This window comes from Lepidothrix coronata, unplaced genomic scaffold, assembly GCF_001604755.1.
Source record: "Lepidothrix coronata isolate B3197 unplaced genomic scaffold, Lepidothrix_coronata-1.0 Scaffold2, whole genome shotgun sequence".
Lineage (NCBI taxonomy): Eukaryota > Metazoa > Chordata > Aves > Passeriformes > Pipridae > Lepidothrix > Lepidothrix coronata.
In genome coordinates, this window is record NW_016690182.1 from 1,776,694 (window position 1) to 1,796,936 (window position 20,243).

Genomic DNA, 20,243 nt, shown 5'->3' on the forward strand with positions numbered 1-20,243 from the left:
TGTGTTATCCCTTGTGTAGCAGCTTAATTTGCACTTCCAAAGAACATCAGCAAATCTTTCCTGTTTCCTTAGAAAATGTTATTTTTGTCATCCCATTCCTGTAAGCAAACTCATTTCGTGCAGTAGTCCCTCAGGTCAAATACACCAAAAGCAATACCTCCTCTAAGCAAATATCAGCATAATGCATTTAGGCATTTTTTTTCATATTTTAATAATATAAAATTCTGGCAGAGTTCTGATTTATTCCATGCATGTTAAGTAAACAGCCTGTTTTGATACCCTTTCTTGCAATACAAAAGCTTTGCTTACATTAGTGACTTAAACCCTCCTTGGACCCTTTTGAGATGGAAATACACTCAGGGAAATGTTTCAGCCTTGCTTGGATTGATGGAGCAATGGAGGAAAGTAAAGGATGCCTGTTTCATTGTATGGGGACAGGAAAAAAGTTCTGATATTTCATAATGAGAAATCATCCTCAAAAGAATGCCCCTTTTTCCTTTTTAAAGAGTTATTCTTAAGAATTCTCCTTTCTGCTCTGACTGCTTCTTGAGGCACTAGATACCAAATGCGTTTTGTCCTTTAAAATTATGGTTAAAAGCAGTTTTGAAACCCATTTGAGCAGAGTTCTCACACTAATGCCTGGCAGTTCAGTGGGACTTCTCTCAAGACAGATGTTTACTTAACAGTACTTCAAAACTAACTGGGAAAATGTGGGCTTTTAGTTCAAAATGAGTATGTCATTAAGGGTCTGATGCAAAGCCTGGGAGAATCCATAAAAATGTCCTGAGACAGACAAGATGAGATAGGTTATGTTAAATATGCATGTTATTGGGTGCAGAAAAAGAAATTGCAGAGCTGACTGTGTGCAGTGATGGTTGTAACAAGGAGTCTTGTGGACCTGAAATGTTTGTGTGCTTTTGCCTCTGTGTTACCTTTCCTTGTGTGGTACTGTGCAGCAGTGTAGCCTTTACTTAGGACATCCTGTCAGAACCAGAGAGAAATCCAGTTCTAAAATGTGATTTGCACTGCAAGAGGGGCAGCAAATTCACTCATATGTGAAAGAATGCAAGAGAAGATTTATTGTTTGCTTGTTTCTAAAGGCATGCCAGGATATGTTCCCAACAGGAGAGAACTTTGTATTATTTCCTCTTACAACATTTTTAAAGCCAGTTAGCAGCAAACGTATCTCTGAGGGCTTCCTGCTGATGAGAAGGGAGCAAGCAGGGCATCCAGAGGGCAGGGAGGGGACAGTGTGCAGGAGGGATATCAGGCAGTATCACTTAACCATCAGTAACACGGTTTTGTCTGAAAATGGTAAACCTTTGCTAATTGTCTCTCTTTGAGAAGTTACTTTCTGCTTTATGTTGTCTTCTGCTGTAAGCTGGGTTACTGCATTTCTTGGAAGACGGAGAACAGATTTCTCAGGGTGCTTTTTGCTATAGGCACCATATGTCTGGCTTAAATACTCAGTTCAGCAGAGCAAACCTGGAGCAACAGTGGTGGTAGGAGCAGCTGTGTGATAATTCCTTTTCTGTGCTGGTTTCACTCTGTTGTAGCACTAACCTAGACACATATGGCCAGAAATAAATGTATTGCAACCAGAGCAGTATGTATATCAGTATACAATCCATGCTGGTGTATCTCATGCACATGTAAACTCTCCCCTGTTTCCTTTACAAACACTGATCAATACCAGTCTTGACATATGGCTGGAGGTCTCGGGCTTGTTGGTCTGTTTTCCAGAAGGATTTTCCTTGTGCTTGCCAGGATTTGGATGATTACTTGGCTTTCTGGCCACTGGAATGAAATAAGCCTTAAAATCCACCAGTGGTCTCAAAGGAGTCTGGTTTGGGATCAGACTTTGTTTACCTCTTTTTAAAGTGGGAATCCCTGGCCATGTGGTCTCAGTTCTGTATGCAGTCGATGGAAGATGAATGGAAGGAGGAGGTTCCCTGCATTGTAGGATGGGGATATTCATCTCTACAGGTGCCTGTGTTCCTGCATTTCTACAGGGAAACCTCACCTCTAGTAACCAGCTCTTCTCCTGAGAGGAGTCTGGACCTTGCTCCAGTACCTGGTGCAGACTCAAGCCCCTCCAGTTGCTCGAGCCATGGGTGGCTGTGTGCACTTTGCCATCCCACTCTGTCACTTGTAGCTGGGATGAATGTGGCCTTTAAAACCCATTGGCTTTGCTGTAAGCAATTAGTAACATCTTTCCCATGACTTGGGACACATGATTTGTAAGCCTCTTGGAAAGTTCCCTGAAACATGAGCCAATTTCTCTTTTAAAACTGTTATTACATTAAAAGAAAAAAATCATCTTGCAGTGCCGAGCAAGATGGTATCAAAAATCTTTCATAGTTCTCGCTGCCAACCAATACAGATTTATACCTTACAGGGAAAGGACACAGAGCCTCAGTTTTCGATTAAAACAGCTCAGCTTTTCATCAGTAAAAATTGAGGTCCACAGTGCCAAATAAAATAAGGCCAGGCTCTTAGCTGGTTTAAACTGGATGAGCTCCATGTAGCATCGCTTGACCTGCACTGAATTTTGCTTGCTGAATTTTGGCTGTTACATGACTTTCCTTCTCTAACCAAGTAAGACATTCAGCAGGATTGCAAGGGATGTGTCTAAAGACACACATTGCTGTTCTCTATCTGTGCAGTCCTAGATTACCAGGTCCTGCAAATGCAAGCAGGATCCTGCTCATACACAGATTTGTCAGCGGGGTTTCTTTTCTCCTTTGGAGTCTGCATTTATGGCTTGCTGGTGGAGCATTTGTCCTAGTGGACCAGAGTTTTTCTGTTTCTTTATTCTGGCAAGCTGTAAACTAAAATTTCAATGCTCAGTAAGCAAAACTGAGATGCAGTTTGTTCTCAGTACAATATTTTTGTGATAAGACAGTGGGAATAAATGGCATCTCCAAAGCACTGTGTTCTTCCTTTGGTGCTTCCAGTAATTTTAGTACTGCAATTATGTAGCTGGGGAGAAAAGTTACAGAGACCCAGTGGGGTTGCAAAAATTTGAATGAAAGCCCCCAGTGAAATAGTTGCTGGTGATTTTGTCATGCTTCCACATTTAGTTCCTCTAACAGAGCTGAATCGTGAAGAAACTCCGAGAGCATTAATCACACTACACTTTTCAGCTATCTTTTGGCAGCCTTTTGAAAGTCACAGCTAAAAATACTGAAAACATTCTAGGCTTAATGGGATGTGAGTTAAGGAAAAGGATAGCTTGGAAAGAAAAAAGCCTGAGAGCAACGGGCTGTGCTATGGCTGTACTTATGGAGGTCCCAATGCAGGCAAGATAACAAAGGGACTGTTCATCCAAGCTAAAGGTGCATCTCATCTTCAGAGGAGTCATACATTGCACTCTGAAAAGTTATATAGGTTTAGAGGGACTTTTGTCCATGATGGGAATATGAATGAAGAAATACTTTTGTGGTGGGGTTGATCTTGGCTGAATGCCAGATGCCCACCAAACTGCTCTATCACTGCCTTTCTCAGCAGGACAGGATGGAGTGGAGGAAAATAAGATGGAAAAAAACCCCATGGGTCAAGATAAAAGCAGCTTAGTAAAGCAAAAGCTGCACATGGAAGCAAAGGAAAACAAAATATTTATTTTCTATTTCCCATCAACAAGCAATGCCCAACCACTTCCCAGGAAGCAGGGCTTCAGTACACATAGCAATTGCTCTGGAAGACAAAAGTCATAATAACAGATGACATAGGGTCAGGCAGCAATCAGCATCTCTCTGACTCAGAACACCTCCTGGTACTTTAAGCTTAATAGCCCAAACCTTAGACTTGAAACAGGAGTTCATTTTAGGAGACAAACCATGAAAGCCTAAATAGAAATCAGCAAGTAAATTCATTTTTGCCCACCTCTGCCTACTATTTCAATGTTTTACATGGCTTCTGCCAGTTGTTCTCCTGAAGATACTAAAAGACTGAAAGTTGAGAAAAGCATGGGAGGCACTGGCTGTGGTAATAAAAGGCACTTCATTGATTTGACAGGCTGTTGTAAAGTTGTCCCCATGCGACTGTATTTACTCATTTCCAAGTCACATTTTTCTCTAGCATTGAAAAGGACTGAAGCAAACCCCACACTAAGCTGTTCCTGCCTCCGCTTGACGGAGAGGCATTGGCTGTCCAAGCACCCAGAAATTCAAACTTTTAGTGACATGCAAGTGTGACTAGTTTTGCTTCAGCCTTTTCTGTAGTAGGAGATGAAAACGGGAGGAGATGCAGGGGAGAGGGATGCATTTTGTTTCAGCGGGAGACTGGAAGATGGGGCGGCTGCGGGGCTGTAGCGAGCCCTAGGGCTGCCTCGGGTCGAGTGCTGGGGCTGAGGCGGCCTTGCTGCTTACTCCTGTTTTAACAACTTACATCTCTCTTAACACCTTACACTTCGGCTTGCCGAGGTGGGTCCTGCCCCGGCTGAACCAAGGGTGGCACTAGTTACTTTGTCTTTACAACACAAAATATAAAATAAGGACAAACAACATCCGGAAAGACTGAAAGTATCCCCAACCCAGGTTGTCCCCAAACCAAAACTGCGCCCCGCTCGCCCTGCTCCTTCACCGGGCCGGGTTTTCCGCGTTGCTGCCGGGCGGGACAGACACGCTCCGCTCCCCCCCCATCCCGGGATAACTCCACTCCCGCCCCATCCCGGGATAACCCCGCCCCCGTCCGGGATAACCCCGCCCTCTTCCCTGGATAGCCCCGCCCCCTTCCCTGGATAGCCCCGCCCCGGGATAACCCGCCCCGCGCCGCCGAGGGCAGGTAAGGGTCGTCGGGGCTCCGCTGTCCCGGGCACGGTCCCGGTGTCCGTGGGGGTGGGAACGCAGTCCCTGGGCCGGGCTCGGCAGCGGCTGTGAGGGCTCGGGGTTCGTGCCCGTGTCCCGGGCTCAGCCGCCGGACGGGACGGCACCGCTGCCCACTGGACCTCCGGGCGGGAGCGGAGGTGCCGCTGCCCTCGCTGCCTGCGGGGCCGCTGGCAGAGCCGGCAGCCGCCGGACCAGCCGTGCCCCGGGTGCCCGCGGTTCCCGGGGGAGTGCCCGCGGTTCCCGGGGCGGTCCAGGGCAGGGCAGGGTCTGCCTTCGGGGGGACCGTGCGCGCCTGGCCAGGCAGCGGGGGGAGTGTGGGGCTGGACAGCGGGCAGGGGCAAGACGCGGGGCAGGACACGGGGCAGCCCTCGTCGCAGCCCTCTTCGCCTCGATGGCCGTGGCGGGAGCGGCAGCGCCGGTGGGGACCGCGGGTGCGGGTGCTCTGAGCTCCGCGGCACCGCTCGGGGCGAGGGGAGCGTCTGAGGGCAGACAGGGTCAGGCAGGGATGGCACCGGAGCACCTCCCATGGCCCTTCGGGTGACGGCTCGGGGCTGGTCCCACACGACAGGCCGGCAGGGCATCACATCTGCGGGGCTGGACAGAACGTGGGGCTGTTACTTAAATAAAAGTGTGTTTTGTCTTGCGTTGATGAATTGTGTTGTCAGGGCTTCTTGCAATTAGAGAGTGGTTTTGTGCCATCTCTTAAAATTAAGTTTGTGAGGGAGCTGCTGGTTTTCAGAGGAGAGATCATAGAATGTTTTGGGTTGGAAGGAACCTTAAAGACCATCTCGTTCCACCCCCCAGCTATGGACAGGTACACCTTCCACCAGACCAGGTTGCTCAAAGCCACATCCGACCTGGCCTTGAACACTTCCAGGGATGGGGCATCCTTAACTTTCTCCATAGAGAAAACCTGACATGGAAAAGTCTTTAAAAAAAGAAAATTCTACAAAATAGGGGGTACTTCCGATGCTTATATTGCACTTTTTGTTATTGCTTTCCCACTTTGTATTGTAAACTGCCTATGAAGACCTGGAACATCATGTGTCACTTTCCTGTGACTTCTGCTGTTTTGACTGTATTTTCATAGTCTCTCCCTTCCATCCTGGTTTTATTTACTTCCTTATTCATGCTTCATTATTGTAAATATTTGGCATGGCAACAAAAGCAGCATTTATTAATTTCTACTCCCTTTGCAGCCAGCTCTCCAGTGGGATCAATGCCGTTGTATAAGCCATGGTAACCTATGGCCACTGCTGTTTGGTTTACTGTGTCTTATTTTGTATTTGTTTGGCAGTGAATCATTTTTATATAAAATAGCTTGCAATGGAGCTTATTCTCACCAGTGATGTTATAGACCATTCTGGGCCCCCTGAGCCACTCCACCCAGGGTATGGTCAGAAGGGTGGAGATCTACCAACCTACCCCAGTGAAACTTGTGTGAGGGTGTCAGCAGGCAGGGATCAGTTGGTTCTGAGGGCTGAACCCATCTCCTCTACCTTCCTTCCCATTCCACCTTTGGCAGAATATCTGAGAAACTCCACGTGGTGACCCAAGTTTCTGCTCTCCTGCACAATTCTGTAATTGAAGTGCAAACTTGTTTTTTCCCCCTGAACTCATAAATCGTGTCCCTTTAATGGGCCTCCATCCCTGGGAAAGAGGCAGCCCTTGCCACAGTATGGCACAACATGGACAAAGTGTTCATTGTACGTCAGGCTCGCTTTGATTGCATTTAAATCAATATTGTTATCTGCATTCAGGGATGTAGTGGGAGAAAAAAACAAAACAATAATAAATGTTTGCAACAAAGTTGAAAGAAGTACAAGGCTGCCCTGGGGTGTCAACCGGAGGCAGAGCCTGAGAGAAATAAGGGTCTGTTAGTGACTGGAATCAAAAGAAAGTTACTTTTTGCAAGTTAAACCTAATGGTGCAGTTCATTTTGGAGGGACAAAACAGATGGGATTAGGATAGCAGTTCAGTGAAACTCACCCACAGAGAACTGCTGGGTGTCTGCTGGGATGAGTCTCCATCGCTCCAGCAAGTTCAGCCCAAGCTGTTGCCTTCTCACAGACCTGCAGCTATCTGGGCTGAACGCAGCACTGCAAAACAGGGTCAGCAATGTGGGCAGGCATCTTACCCTCTGCAGTATAATATGCGTTTTACACAACAGCGTCATCATACAGTTGTGTCTGGGCAGAATTGTAGTTGTCACTGCTCATATAAAAGCTCCAAATCTCATTTGGCTTGAGCACCTAGAAATAAAACTGCACTGTTCAACAGTTCAGGTGATCTTGTTATGCTTATCCAAAACGTCTGTTTTTCCCCACCTCCCTGCAAGATTTGCTAAGTATTCATGGAGCTGCACAGATGGAAGAAACACCTTGTCTGCGCAAGAAAGTGGTACCAGATGATCATCTGATACTGATTTTATTTTTAGTCATTTAATTAAATTGGTGCAATCTGTGTTTGGACTTCTCACTTGAGTTTGCCTAAACTTTTATTTTAGGCTAAACTAAATGACAGGCCATGTCCACGTGCAGATTTGTGGTAGTTTAAGCATATCTGTTTATAGCTGTGCCTCTAGCTAATTAGTCTCTTGCAACTTTTTCCTATAGGAAAAACCTAATATAGGAGCTGTGGCTTTGTTGAAATCAGTGTGGCATCTGATTTATTTAATGATTAATTTCCTTGTGAATTGAGACTGCCCATCTCTGATAGTATTAGGCTCCTCATGACTGTGGGTATTGTACATCACCCTTCGATGGATAGACTTAAATACAGAATCATTCACCTAACTCTGAGCACTGCAGGGGACAGACAGTGCAGTGGAAGCAGGTGCTTTTTTTCTTCTTGTAGTAATAAGTGCTTCCAGGACCCCTTGTCCCACTGAAGTCATCCAGCTCCTAGAGCATGTACATGGCTCCAGTAAGTGAGTTAGTGACTGAGTCTGTGTTTGCACTGAAAAGTTGCATTATTCCTGGAAGGAAAGTGACCATGTAAAAAATATTCCCATATATGACTTTATTTTCTCATAGAACAAGATCTGACAGCAGGTGATGTTGCAGCTTCAGCAGTGGGCTTACTCTCCCTAGAGCTTCCTTTCACTGTATGTCAGGATGACAAAGTAAAACAGCTTTATTTAAAAATTTAGTGTAGTGCATTTCTGTAGTCGAACAAGGTACAGCACAGACCTGTCCAGGCCTCAGCACATGCTTGGGAATTAGAAGAGAAGAAGGTGTGGATCCCAAATCACCATGGACTTGAGCAGCATTTTTCTCCCCTTTCATAGTGTGGGGAGTGACCCCAACCTCTGGACATAGCCCCTCTGTGTTTTGGCATCACAAATTAGAAACTACAGATCAGGAGATTACTTCTTAGAATGTTGTATCCAAAACTCCTTTTCCCACATGTTGGAGGGAATTATACCTTCCAAATATTTTAAGCAATAATGAGATGCACCCTACTGTTTTACGGTTACCTTCATTCCAGTTTTGAGTTATTTCAGAATCATCCAGGCGTGGCTGAGGCTTAAAAATAATCACTCACCAGAAGGAAGGATCCCTCAGTATGCAAAGTTTCCTAAACAAACAGTGCTGGTTTCCCTCGGGATTTATCACCACTCTCTGCCTCATGCCATGGAGCTCAGCAGGAACAGGAGTACAAAGGAATCGGGCCCCACATATTTTTAACTTCCCCACTGTGTTACAAAACGAGGGAGTTTTGGTGTTGGTTTTATTTAAACAAAATGGCTTCTGATTCTGAGGGCTCCCGACCAGCTCCTCATGGCTGGGTAGGTGTTGCAAGCTCACGATTGCTGGGGCATAACAATCAGGGTCAGGAAAGCAATTAATGACATGTCACAACTGCAGGCAAACATAGAGAAATTATGTTTGGAAGGAAGCAAAGTTGAGGTCAGCAGATATTTTTTTGGGTCAAAAATAAAAGCCAGAACTTCTCATGGGTGATTGCTTTTTTCTTCATCTTCCAGTCCTGCAGTTTCTTTGTTTGAACTCAGCCAGAACTTATTGTCCATCTCCCCTTTTTCATATTGAAAATATCTGGGTTCTGAGGATCAGTGAGTGACAAAGGGGGACAGGGAGATGATTAGTCTAAATATGTAAACTTCACCTGCAGTGGTCTAGCTCTAAGCTGCTAATTGCTCAATTTTAGATGCCATATATTTATTTATTGTTGCCTTTTCAAGCATAAGAGCTGAGAAGATGCTTTTAGGAGTACCCTTCATACCACGTGGTGTCTAGAAACTGCTAGTGGGACAGCTGAGTTCCTTAAAGCTGATATAAGGTGCCAGTTCTCCCTTGGCTGAGCAGGAAGCCTGGACACCAGGATATTTCTCAGATGGAAATGTCAGCGCAGCAGACACGCAGCACAACGTGCATGAGGAGCCCTAAACTGGCTCACAGCCAAGCTGTGGGGATGAAGGCTTGTTACAAACTAATAAATAGGGAATGCAAATTCTTTTAAAACTTGTTTTCTTGAGGATGTAAGTGCAGATTTAGAACAAACCTCAGCACAAGCCCCTGCCCCCAATCCCAAAGCAAAGTGCATTTAGTGAAGGCGTGGGAGCATTTCCCTCTCTCCTCCAAAGCTCCCTGAGTAACACCTGGAATGAGCAGAGTGGGTATGGCAAGGTGACAGAGAGAGCAAAGTCTCTGAAATACCGGCATCCTCTCTTGCAGCTGGGAAAGGGCCATCCTTGTTTGCTGGAATCTTAGGGGATTTCTCAGTGTGTGGGATATTAAGGGATTTCTCAGTGTCCCGGGTGGCTGTGCTTGTTTATTTGGGTTCTGGTAATCTGCAGAATTACAACGAACTACATCCTGCAAGCTCTGCAAATAATTCCCACCTATGAAATAAACAGAAGTGTCAAATATTTAAACTATAGCATCGGATTATCAGTTTATGACCAATAAAAGGACTGGTTGCCCTTAAGGAGTCTGAGTCACACTTCTTTGATGTTTTTTTTTCATTTTGGCGATGCTGGCTCTAGGAAATAATGATTAAGACTGAGAAGCTCAGTCTTTTGTTTACCCTAGGTGGTAGCCATAGGATGGTTCATTTAATTAAAAATGGCTAAAAGGAAGTAAATTGTGTGTAAAGCAAATTCCATCCATGCAGTTCCTTGCTGGAAGGAGATGAGTAGAGTTCAGTGGAGATAATTATTCATGTGGTGGTTACATTGCATTGGGTAGAAATGCACAGGGGAGGAAAAATCCTTATGCATCCTTTTTTACAAAAGGAAATTGAAGCCTTAACTGAACCCTCTGTAGTATTGTGGGTCTCAGACCTTCTTCAGAAGCAGTGGAATTTCTGAGGCTGAGTGCAAATAAGCAGAGTTCACCCGCTTCTGATGTGGTCAGTGGAGCATTTCCTCAGTTATGCATTCCCCACGTGCACTGAATACAGGAGTTTGCTTGTTTTTTTGGCTTAGCATTGTACTGTTGTTCTAAAATATCTTCTGCTGGCTGCTCTCAAGGGGCTGGGCTAGAGACCTGCTTGCTTTGATAAATTCCTGCAATTCCTCTGCACCTATGAACATCTCAGGGTCATTCCTGATCAATGGACATCCTTCACTAAAACTGCCCAGGGGGAGGGGGAGGGAAAAGATCTTAATAAACCAGCAGAGATTCTCTATCATGTTGGATATTATTGGAAAGTGTAATGTGAGAGAATGACTGAATCTGCAAGAAACCACCCGGGGCTGTGCTCACGATGAACTGAGCAGTATTTTTTTGTTCTGGGATGCACAGCAGAGGGGAGAGCCATCACTAGGGTCAGACCTGCTGTCTTCTAACTGCCTCTTGGGCCTGCCAAAGCTGGCCTCAGTGGTGGTTATTGGCAGGCACCTGCTGCTCATCAGCAGGTCTGAGGTGGGAATGGCACATTGTGTCATGTGCAGCCCTCACTGAATAGAGAAAAGTCTGTATTAAGTCTATGAGTAGTTGAGCTTGAGTAATTCTGGCATTTGTGCCTGGCATTGCCAGAATTTGGCCTTGACATTCTCTGTGTGATGGTAACAGATGCATTTATACATGGACTGCTCTGGGAGACCACAATTGCCTGCTTTGTTTGAGGTTATTCTTTATCTTATCAGCTGTCTCTCATGTGAAGGCCATTTCTATATGACTTAGCTGCTTAGGAGGTTTTTGTGTAGGAACAGTAGACCTCTTTCCCTCATTTGTCTGGGAAAGTCAGAAAAAGTACCATTGCACTCTGTGCAGCCACAGCATTTTTTTGTGGAATAGCTTTTCAGAAAATAATTATATTAAATATATTCTCTGTTCTCATAGCTCACAGCTGCTTTTGGTCTGTGAAGGACTAGACAGTCCAGAGTTGCAAGTACCACATTGCAAATAATGAGAAAGTAATGCACCTCAGAAGAGCTCTCATGATGCTTCACTTTGGAATGGCTAAACAAAAGAGAGGTATTTTATATATTTATTTCATTACAGTGAGAGGGGAGATGTGAGCACAGAGAGGGAGAAGGAGGGTTAGTGGTGTGAGTGCAGCCACAGGCAGAACAGACCTGGGTAGAGGTGTCTGCTGCTCAGCCCTGTGCCTTTTCAGTAGGACAGCCCTTGGTGCCTTAGGAGCACTTTCATACTTTCTGGCAATTTCATACTTTAAGAGCCATGTTTATAAGCTTGTGCAGTGCCTCTCCTATCTGTATTTTTGCACCTCGAGGGCTTGTCCAAGTATAAAAGGGAGCACTTACATCAGTTGAGGTGCCACAGGAGATTTTGTGCTGGTTTTCAGCCCATCCTTCCCAAAGAGAAAGACCATCCAGAAGTTTGCTTTTTATTTCTTCTCTGCTGGGAAAGGACATGCATTAAATGTCATAGTATTGTGCCTGTGAGCATTATAGTGGCTATCAGTGTTTTGCCTGTAAAGTAATTATGGCAATGCCTCTGCATATTTCACTGACTGCAGAAGAAACCAGATGGGGGGGAAGAGTGGGGCTGGACCTTCCAGCATGAGACAGAGAGAGGTACAAGGCTGATCACAGACTCTACAGGTATAGCACTTTGGTATGAAATCCTTCTGGTCCTGTTAACTACAGCATATACTGGGAACTGCATTATGACTGTGGGTGCCAGGACCACATCCATCATTCTTAGTACAATGCTGCTTTTGGTTTTGACTTGCCCTACAAGAGCTGTCTTGACTAATGAGGGTGTTGGGAAGTGTCCACACATTGTAAAGCTAAAGGAGGTTATTTCCTTACATTGTGGCATGATATGTGATAAAGAAGTATGGACAGAGGCAAGCAGCCTTTCCAGCTTGCTGCTATTTTCATCTGGCTATGAATAGCCTTGTGAGATCAGTATTATCTGTTCTAGGCTTTGTCATGTTTTGGGTTGGGAAGTTTTCATATCTTTATTACATGGACCTATGTGCAGCTCCAGGTCTCAAAGGGTGAGGTGGGTCTTGATGGTCCTATGCTCATCTAGGGGTTGAAATTGGGGTGTTAAATACTGGGTCCTGACTACCACATTGGTAGGCTACAGTTCCTAAATTCATCCTCTTCCTTTATATGCAACACAGTGTCTAATCAATGAAAGCTGCTTGGCCCATGGTGTGTATTATTAATCTGTGCACGTCCCAGTGCTGAAGAAGTGCTGAAGATGTGCAGAATTTTGAAGGAAAGGTACACACTGAGAAATCAGGACTGAGACTGGAGTGCCCTGCAGATGGACTACAGGTAATTTGTGTCTGTAGGCAGATGACATCAAGAGCACTGGGCTGGTACTGTGCATTTGAGCAGTTTGTGCCCAAGTTAGTTATGAAGAGCATTAACATAGTTCAGTTTTGAGCTGAACTGAGTTAAACCTCCCAGAAATAAAATGAAAATGCAGCACAAAGAAGGTGGAAGCCCCTTCAGCATCTGATTTCCAAAACAGGTTGTGCTTCATGCCTGCTAGGCTAAACAAGCATTTAATTTTCACCTGATCAAACTATTTGAAAGAGAGTTACTTAAAAAAAACCCAAACAACTCCCCAAACAATGCCCTTCTCCACTAATTAAAAAAAAAACTTGAAGAGAGAGGATATGTTAATTCAGGGAAGAGGTCTGTAACATACCTTCTTTCATAAATAGCTCTCACTGTTGCAGAAACCCTGCATGGGATTAGTCAAACTATTTATTTTTGAAAGTACTCCAGAACTACTACACCTTCTTAAGCTTTTCTGTGCAGGTGCAGCTGCAGGCTTATGGACCTGTGTGGCCAGCAGTGAGAGGAGACAGGCACAGGGAATTTGGTTGGGTTGGATCACGTGTGAGGACACTGCAGAGCTCTGAGGAACGAGGAAATGAGCATTGTGCGGGCTGTCCGAGTGTGCTTTCACTTGGTGTGCCTCAGGGCAGGTGTGCTCCTGGCACCAGGATGTTGCTCTCTGCTGAAGAAAGGTTGGCATTTGTTTGCCCCTTCCTTTCTAGGGGTTGGATTTTGGGTTGGTGCTGGGGGAATGCCTGTCACACTGCTACCTGATGCTTTGCTGGAGGGAGAAGGGGGCAGTTTTGGAGAAGTCACAGATTTCCATGTCTCAGCTGGTGTAAATGGGAGTCCTCCCAGATCCATGATCAACACCTGGCCTTTCCCTGGCTGTCAGCTCCAAAACATGTGGGACTGCTGTTCTCCTTGAGTAGCACTGCTCTTCGCTGGTGCACAGTCCAAGCAGCTGACAAAGGGAAGGCTTATTCCTTTTATTAGGATCCTTCTTGGGTTTTCTGCAGGTGATCAGAGTTCTCCTTTCTCCAAGGGCTTGGCAGAGCTGTTTGCTGTGCCCTGTGTGAAGACTGGCATTGCCTGTCTCTCTCCTGGCTGCAGAGCTGCAGCCAGGCACAACACCCACCACCTCTCCTGGCACTAAAAAATCACTCTTGCAGGTGAAGATACTGGGGGCTACAGCTGTTGGGAAGACAGCTGAAAACTGTTAAGCAGTTCTGTAGTAAACTAGATGGGGGGCTGAGGAGGGTGTGAGGAATGAGCAAAACTCCCTGAGTAACACCTGGAATGAGTGAGCAACAAACTTCTTTTCTCTGGAAAGAGAAACCATGGCTGTGACACAGATCTGGAAAATGTGCAGCATGGAGCAGGTGAGTGCAGAGTGATTCTTATGGGTATTCTAATAAAATACTTGAGGATATCAAATGAAACAAGCAAGCAGCAGGTCAAAACAAATCAAGGGCAGGTACATTTGTGTTTAAAGGGTAGTGAGGCTGTGGGACTGGGGCTTTGAGGATACTTCAAGTGCTTGGGCTCTGTGTTTGACAAGCTGCACAGCAGCATAACACACCATTATGGATCTTCTCTGGTGGCTGGAGCATTGTCTTCTTACTGGGGAGGTGGCCACAAGAAATCCAAAGCTATCACAGTAAGAGATGCAGCCAGTTATGCCACATGATGGGTCCTGCTGTTGCTTGCCTCCACACCCCCTCCACACCCAGCATTTGTCAACATGGCTGAGTGTACGAGTCAGTCTTTGTGATGTTCTCTTCCCTAGAAAAGCAGTTAGAGGAAAGACAGTCCTTTGGACATCCAGTGTGCTCCTTTGCTCAGATTAATGGTCTTTCTTGTAGCCCTGAATATCCGTTTTGCCCATCTGCTTTGCCATGACAGTGGCAGGACCCAGCAGGGCTGCTCCCCCTGCACAGGGGTGTCGTGGTGGTGCAGCCTCTGAGGGTAGCCTGAGTTTGCTTTGTATGTTGTGCTGCAGGCTTTGGGCAGATGCTGCTAATCCAGACACAAACAATTCACTCTTTCATGACTCTCCATTTTGTTCCTCTTGCCAGAGAGTAATCCTGACCTGGGAGGGATCTCCCACTGGTGGGAGGGAAGGAGAGTGCAACTTTCTTTTTGCTTGTCACAGTTTGTCCAAAACCAGTTTACATGAGTGGGCTAAAAAAAGGGCTTCCACTGAAGAGGTCCCACTCTACTGTAAAATCTGCCTCAGCACTGCACAATGACTCACATTATTGCCCTACAAACCTGCAAGGCTTTTGTATTTCCCTTCCCTGCAGTTTGCAGCGGTGGTGGGACGAGGGCTGGTCAGAACATGCAGAAATCATCCCTGTCTGTGTGGGATCCACGAGGTCTTGGCTTTCTTTTGGATCTGTTGGTTTAGGTGTTTGTACTGCATCATCCCTGTGGTGTCTGAAATGTTTATTAACAAAGCTTTGAGAGAGGAGAGGATTATGTGCAATCTAACAGGGCACATCAAAGCTGTGTGGTGCTGCTTCAGGAGCATGAGCTTGGGCATTAAGCAACTGGGGGCAGCTGGCAATGGTTGAGCACAGTGCAGTGCCTGCCTGATAACATCCTGTACCTGTCAGTTGATTCTTATCCTTCATCTATTGCACTTGCACACCCAAGTAAACAAATAACACACTCTCCCTTATTGCTGTGCACCTGAGTGGTTGATGGTGAGGTTCTCCTGTTCCAAGCCCCTGCAGTGCCCAGGACAGCATGGTGTACCCATCAGAGGCTGCAAAGCTCAAATCACAGCAGGGACAGCCCTGAGGCCATGCTGCAGGTGGAGATCATTTCCCAGCCTTGTTTACTCCTGCAGGTCTGGGTCAGCAGCTTTGCAGCTCGTAAGACTTCCAGCAAAACCTCCAGGTGGAGTGGTCTCCTGAACCACCTCACTTTCCCACAGCAAGTGGTTTGATTTTTAACTATATGAAACAAGAGAAGGAGTTGGCTGTTTGGTTTCTGTAAACCTTTTCCTTCTGATGGAGCTATTCCAGTAAGATAAAACATTTTCATGGGATAAAAAAAAAGAAAAAAAGGCTCTCTACAAAGAGATGGCCTTTATCCCTAAGAAGTAACCTTTATTTTTAATTGACTACCATACTGATGAATAAATATGAGTCTTCACTGGAAATGTTTCCTGAAGTAGTTTCAGCCCACATGTCATGGGTTTGTTAAAAATAAAGTTCCTGAGAAGCAAATACTGTGAAATGTCCCTAGATACCTTTTTAAAAATAAAATCTGTCCCAGAAATTTCTGTGAATGTCTTTGTAGAAGTAGGATTGTGCCTGAGAGCCAGAGAGAGTAGATGGTTGGAACCAAGCATGGAAGAGCCATGCCAAGCTGGACGAAACATAGGTTTAAACAGTAGAGATTCATCAGGGCTTTTTATTGCTGTTTCTCTTTTAACTATTTAGAGTGGTACTGATAGTTTCTCAGATGACAAAGGCTATAATTGTAGTGTGACAAGCCTCAAAGAAATGTGAAATGTTTTTTCCTTTTGTCCAACAATTTTTTACAAAATGTTAGAGGTTTTATGACAGTGGCCATTCCTTTTATGAGCCTTCTCATGCAGTGTTCTGTGATATTTCTTTGTAAGTATTAATGTCAGATGTCTATTCTAAGATGTTGTTACACCATTATGAAAAAGGCAAACATTTGGGAATGTATCATCCATGAAATAATGTAAATCTGTGAAATGATGTCAAATGAGCAAAGCTTAGCTGAAATGCTTCTCAACTTTGGATATATGCCAGTTGACAGAAGAGGTGCACCATGCAGAGACAGTCCAAAGAAGTGGCAAAAATGATGAAAACCTCAGTTCTGAGGAACCTGACGGAGCTGTGGTTGGTTAACCTGGAGGCTGAAGTGTCAAACTCTGTAAGGATGGCTCCAAAGGGAGCATCCCCATGGTAGCCAGGACGGACTGACATCTGTCAGGGAGACCTGGGGCAGGCAATAGGAAGGAGTTGCTTGCTACCAATTAGCAAAGCACTGAAATGGGTGGCCTGGAGGAGCTGAGGTTGGTGTTCTCAAAATGGCAGATTGATAGAGAGTAAGTGTGATACAGGCACTGGGGTTAGGGAATGGGCCTGCTGACCTTCAGATCCTGTTTGCCATGAAGGCTGGGATTTATTAATTTTTAATGACCTAACTCCCAAGGCTTTGGGAGAAATAGCAGAGTATGATGAAACCCACGATCGCCTGATGGGCTTGGAAACAGTGGAAAAATTCCAGCTGGTGAGCTAGAAATGCCTACATGGACAGGAGCAGAACTTCTGCTCCCTTGAAGATGTGCCTCACTGCCCTCAAGTTGGCCAGGAGAGAGGAGAAGGAATAAAGTAGAAAAGCAATGCTTGATTTACTTTTCCTCCACGCCCTGCAGCCTCTGGGCATTTTTGCTGTCTGTTGTAACACAAGGTGATCTGCACCAGTACTGTTTGAATAGCAAATATCAGTGCAGTGTAAAGCGAAGGACACACATATTAGAAAATGAGCAGTCCCTGGTATTTCATAGCATAACATGCAGCAGTAACACTTATAGGTTGCTGTTCTGTCATTTTCCAGTTGCTTTACAAAGGTTGGCTACTTATCCTCGGTCTCATTTAGGGCAGAAAGAAGCAAGGAAAAGAAGAATGGAGGTAAAAACCCAAGCAAGCAATTTGGTAATTTATATGCATATTTTGCTTGTGGCATGCTGAGTCAACTGTTTACCTGTTAGTAGGAAAGCAGCTAAAGTAAAACATTGTCTTGGTTAGGTTAATACCACGTGAGGAACCGTAGGACTGGGAGGAAAGTAGGGCAGCTTGTTTTGGAACTTGTGCTGGAGAACAAATAAAAACCCCCAATGTACACATTCGGTTACCATATGTCACGCTTATCTTAAAAGGCATCTCGGTGTTATTTCTTTGCAGGGATGCTTGAACTCCACGGAGGCAGACTTCCCTGGTGAGGACAGCGCATGCCAGAGGTGCTGGGGTTGCTGTTGGTGAGATGAGCTTTCGTGCCTGTTGAGGCAGCCGCGGCGGGCGGCGAGCTCGCTCCTTGCCGTGCTCGCCTGCATGATTGACGTTGGCTTCCAAATCGCTGCAACTGCGCCTGAAGAAAAGCAAAGGAGCATAATTTTGCTGAGAGAATTTTCCTGGCAGGGGAAGGCATGCAGTGCAGAGAAATGTGCCAGCCAAGAGCCTGGAAGTGCAAGTCCAGGTGCTAATGCAAGTTCCACCCAAGCCATGCTGCGGTGAAGTCGTTTCTCTCCAGCCGCGCCTCGCTCAGCGCACCAGGATCGGCTTCAAGGGGCTGCCCATGGCACTGTGGTGGGCTGGGCTGGACTAGTTCCTGCTCTGTCATTGCTTCAGCTGTCTGAAGAACTGAAGAAGATTGTAGGGAAGATGTTGGACTTGAGCTTCCTGACAGAGGAGGAGTATGAAAAGCTCATGAAGGTTCTGCAGAGAGATGCAGAGCTGAAGAAGAAGGACGGGGATCGCATCAGGTGAGAGGGTGTGCAGTAACAGCAGGGTGTGGGCTTCCCTTGGGGGGATTTTTTCACTTCTTTTAGAGAGGAGCATGCGTGTGTGTATGTGTGTGTGCATGCAACAAGGAGAGATGCAGGCTACACCAGTGCTGTCCCTTTTTCTCATATCTTGATGGATCTTTTCACTGTACCTCCTGCTTTTTCAGTCATCCTGCTGTTGCTGCTTTCCCCTCTCTGCAGGATTGCAGGACTGGACTCTCCTTTTGAGTTAATCATCAGCCCTCAGAGATGCCAAGGGTGTCTTTCCCCTTTCCTGCTCAGGGGAGGAAGATGCTGATTTCTTGGTGTCAGAGGTCTGAACAGGGGAGTAGCTGCTACCTTGTTTTACTTGCTCGGTAGCACAGAAGTGCCACAGAGTGTTTTAAAATGAGATTTCACACTCCCTTCTCTGCTTTATGTCCCTTCCTTGCTCTTTAAGGTGGGTGTGTGTGCAGCATCCATCCTGCAGGCAGAGGGGGGCAGTTAGAGGCCACATGATCTACCCAAGGTTTGCAGGGACCTGTTTCAGAACTAGGGGTTCTCTCTCAGTTTAGCTCCCTTGCCACTGGCCGTCCCAGAGCTCAGATCTGGTTGATCAGGATTGCTTGTTGCTGCTGTCACTTTTTAAATGCCAGCCATTAGACCATCTGGGCTGACAGTATGTACCAGGCTCGGGGAGCTGGCACCAAATTCTCTATGGCAAGAAACGAGTAGTTCAGTGAGTGTGGATGGCACTGTGCCAGTGTATCCCAACTAAGGATGTGAGTCTCCGACTTGCTGTTGAGCCAAAAAAAGAGTAAGCCCCATGTAGGAGGGATGCTCAGGGCTTGAAGGAGGAGTAGGCAGCTTTGCAGCAGGCTCCTGGGAGCCTGTGTGCCCTGGCCTCTGCTTGAGGTGAGAGCTGGGGAAACAAAACTGGTTGGTGGCATGAAGCAGCTTGGACTTGATGTGTATGTGTCTGCATTCTCTTACATATGCTTTGAATTGAAACATGGTTTCAAAAAGGTTTCTTCTTTTTTTCTTCTTTTTTTTTTTATTCTGAAATGCAGTTAATTTCTGCTCTGCAAGGGAGGTTTGGTGAAAAGAGTGTTTGGATTATTTCGGTTTTGTTTCATTTCTCTTTGGAAGCTGTTGCACAAAAGGCTTTGATTTGCAAGTGAAGTGAGTTAGGTCCTGACCAGAGTGGTGCTAAGAGCCCCTTGCTGTCAGTTTGCTTACCTGCAGTAAGACATGTAGGCAGGTAGGCAGTGTGTTCCAGCACAACCTCCTCACTGGGCGAAATGAAGTCAATAGCATTACATTTATCTGGTGTCAACAAGATTGAAACATGTTCCTATATCTCTTCTGGCCCAGCACCTTGAGACCCTCACAGAGGCAGTCTGATCTAGATGGGAGCTGCACAGCTCCCCAGCTGTCTGTCCTGTTGGACCCCCAGCACTGCCTGCAGAGGCTTGAGCCTGGTTATCCCATACCTGCTCCCTCCTGGCCTGTAGGCAGACAAATGTGACCTTCCAAGGCTCCATGGTTATCTGGGGTTTGCCCCTTCTTCCTGCTGAGAACTGAGGTGGGAGTTTCTTCTGGCCTCCCAGGTCTTGCAGGGACCCTGAACTGTGGTGAGCTGTGGGAGGCAGTACCAGCTGAAAGGCAGCTAATTCAGCAAGCCATGGTGTAAAAACAAAATAACTGGAGGAGGATTCTTGTACAGGCTAGGAAACAGAGCACTGATGGGTTTAGGTGCCAAAAACCAGCCCTGGGTGTGCCGGAGTGAGTTACAGTAGGAGAAGCTGTGCTCAGGAAGGAGAGCTAACCATGTGAGTGCCAAAATTGGCACGGCAGGAGGAGCAGGGAGAGGTGCAGTGTCCAGAGGGAATGCTGCAGGGACAGGTTGCTTCCCTGAATATCGTTATTTATTTCTGTGGTTTGCATCAAATTTGATTCAAAAGGCTTTGCCACTCATGAAGAGATTAATAGACAAATAAAATGGAGAGGTGCAAGACATGCAAACAGCTCCACCCCTTCCTAAACCCTCAGGGCTGCCAAGCAAATGGACAAATCTCCTTGCCAGGTGACTGATTTGGATTTGTGAAATTTGGAAGAGGTGAAAGCCTGTGTTTACAAGGTGCTGTTCCCATTT

At 46.0% G+C, this 20,243-nt stretch overlaps 1 protein-coding gene across 5 annotated transcripts in view; it reads left to right on the forward strand.

The window, feature by feature from the left end:
- The first annotated feature begins 4,746 nt into the window (after window positions 1-4,746).
- LOC108499629 (synaptotagmin-like protein 2) overlaps window positions 4,747-20,243 on the forward strand; it is a 36,801-nt gene continuing 21,304 nt past the window's right edge. For 2 of the 5 annotated variants that reach the window (XR_001875617.1, XM_017819718.1), the window contains exons 1-3: window positions 4,758-4,785; window positions 11,138-11,272; window positions 17,511-18,088. Coding sequence is in view for 4 of the 5 variants with exons in the window: in XM_017819718.1 (XP_017675207.1) it covers window positions 17,988-18,088 (101 nt within the window). In the remaining variant the exon portion in view is untranslated. Of the gene's footprint in view, window positions 4,786-11,137; window positions 11,273-12,392; window positions 12,550-17,375; window positions 17,393-17,510; window positions 18,089-20,243 lie in introns of those variants that run through there. The other 3 variants (XM_017819727.1, XM_017819734.1, XM_017819743.1) reach the window with 3 other exon arrangements.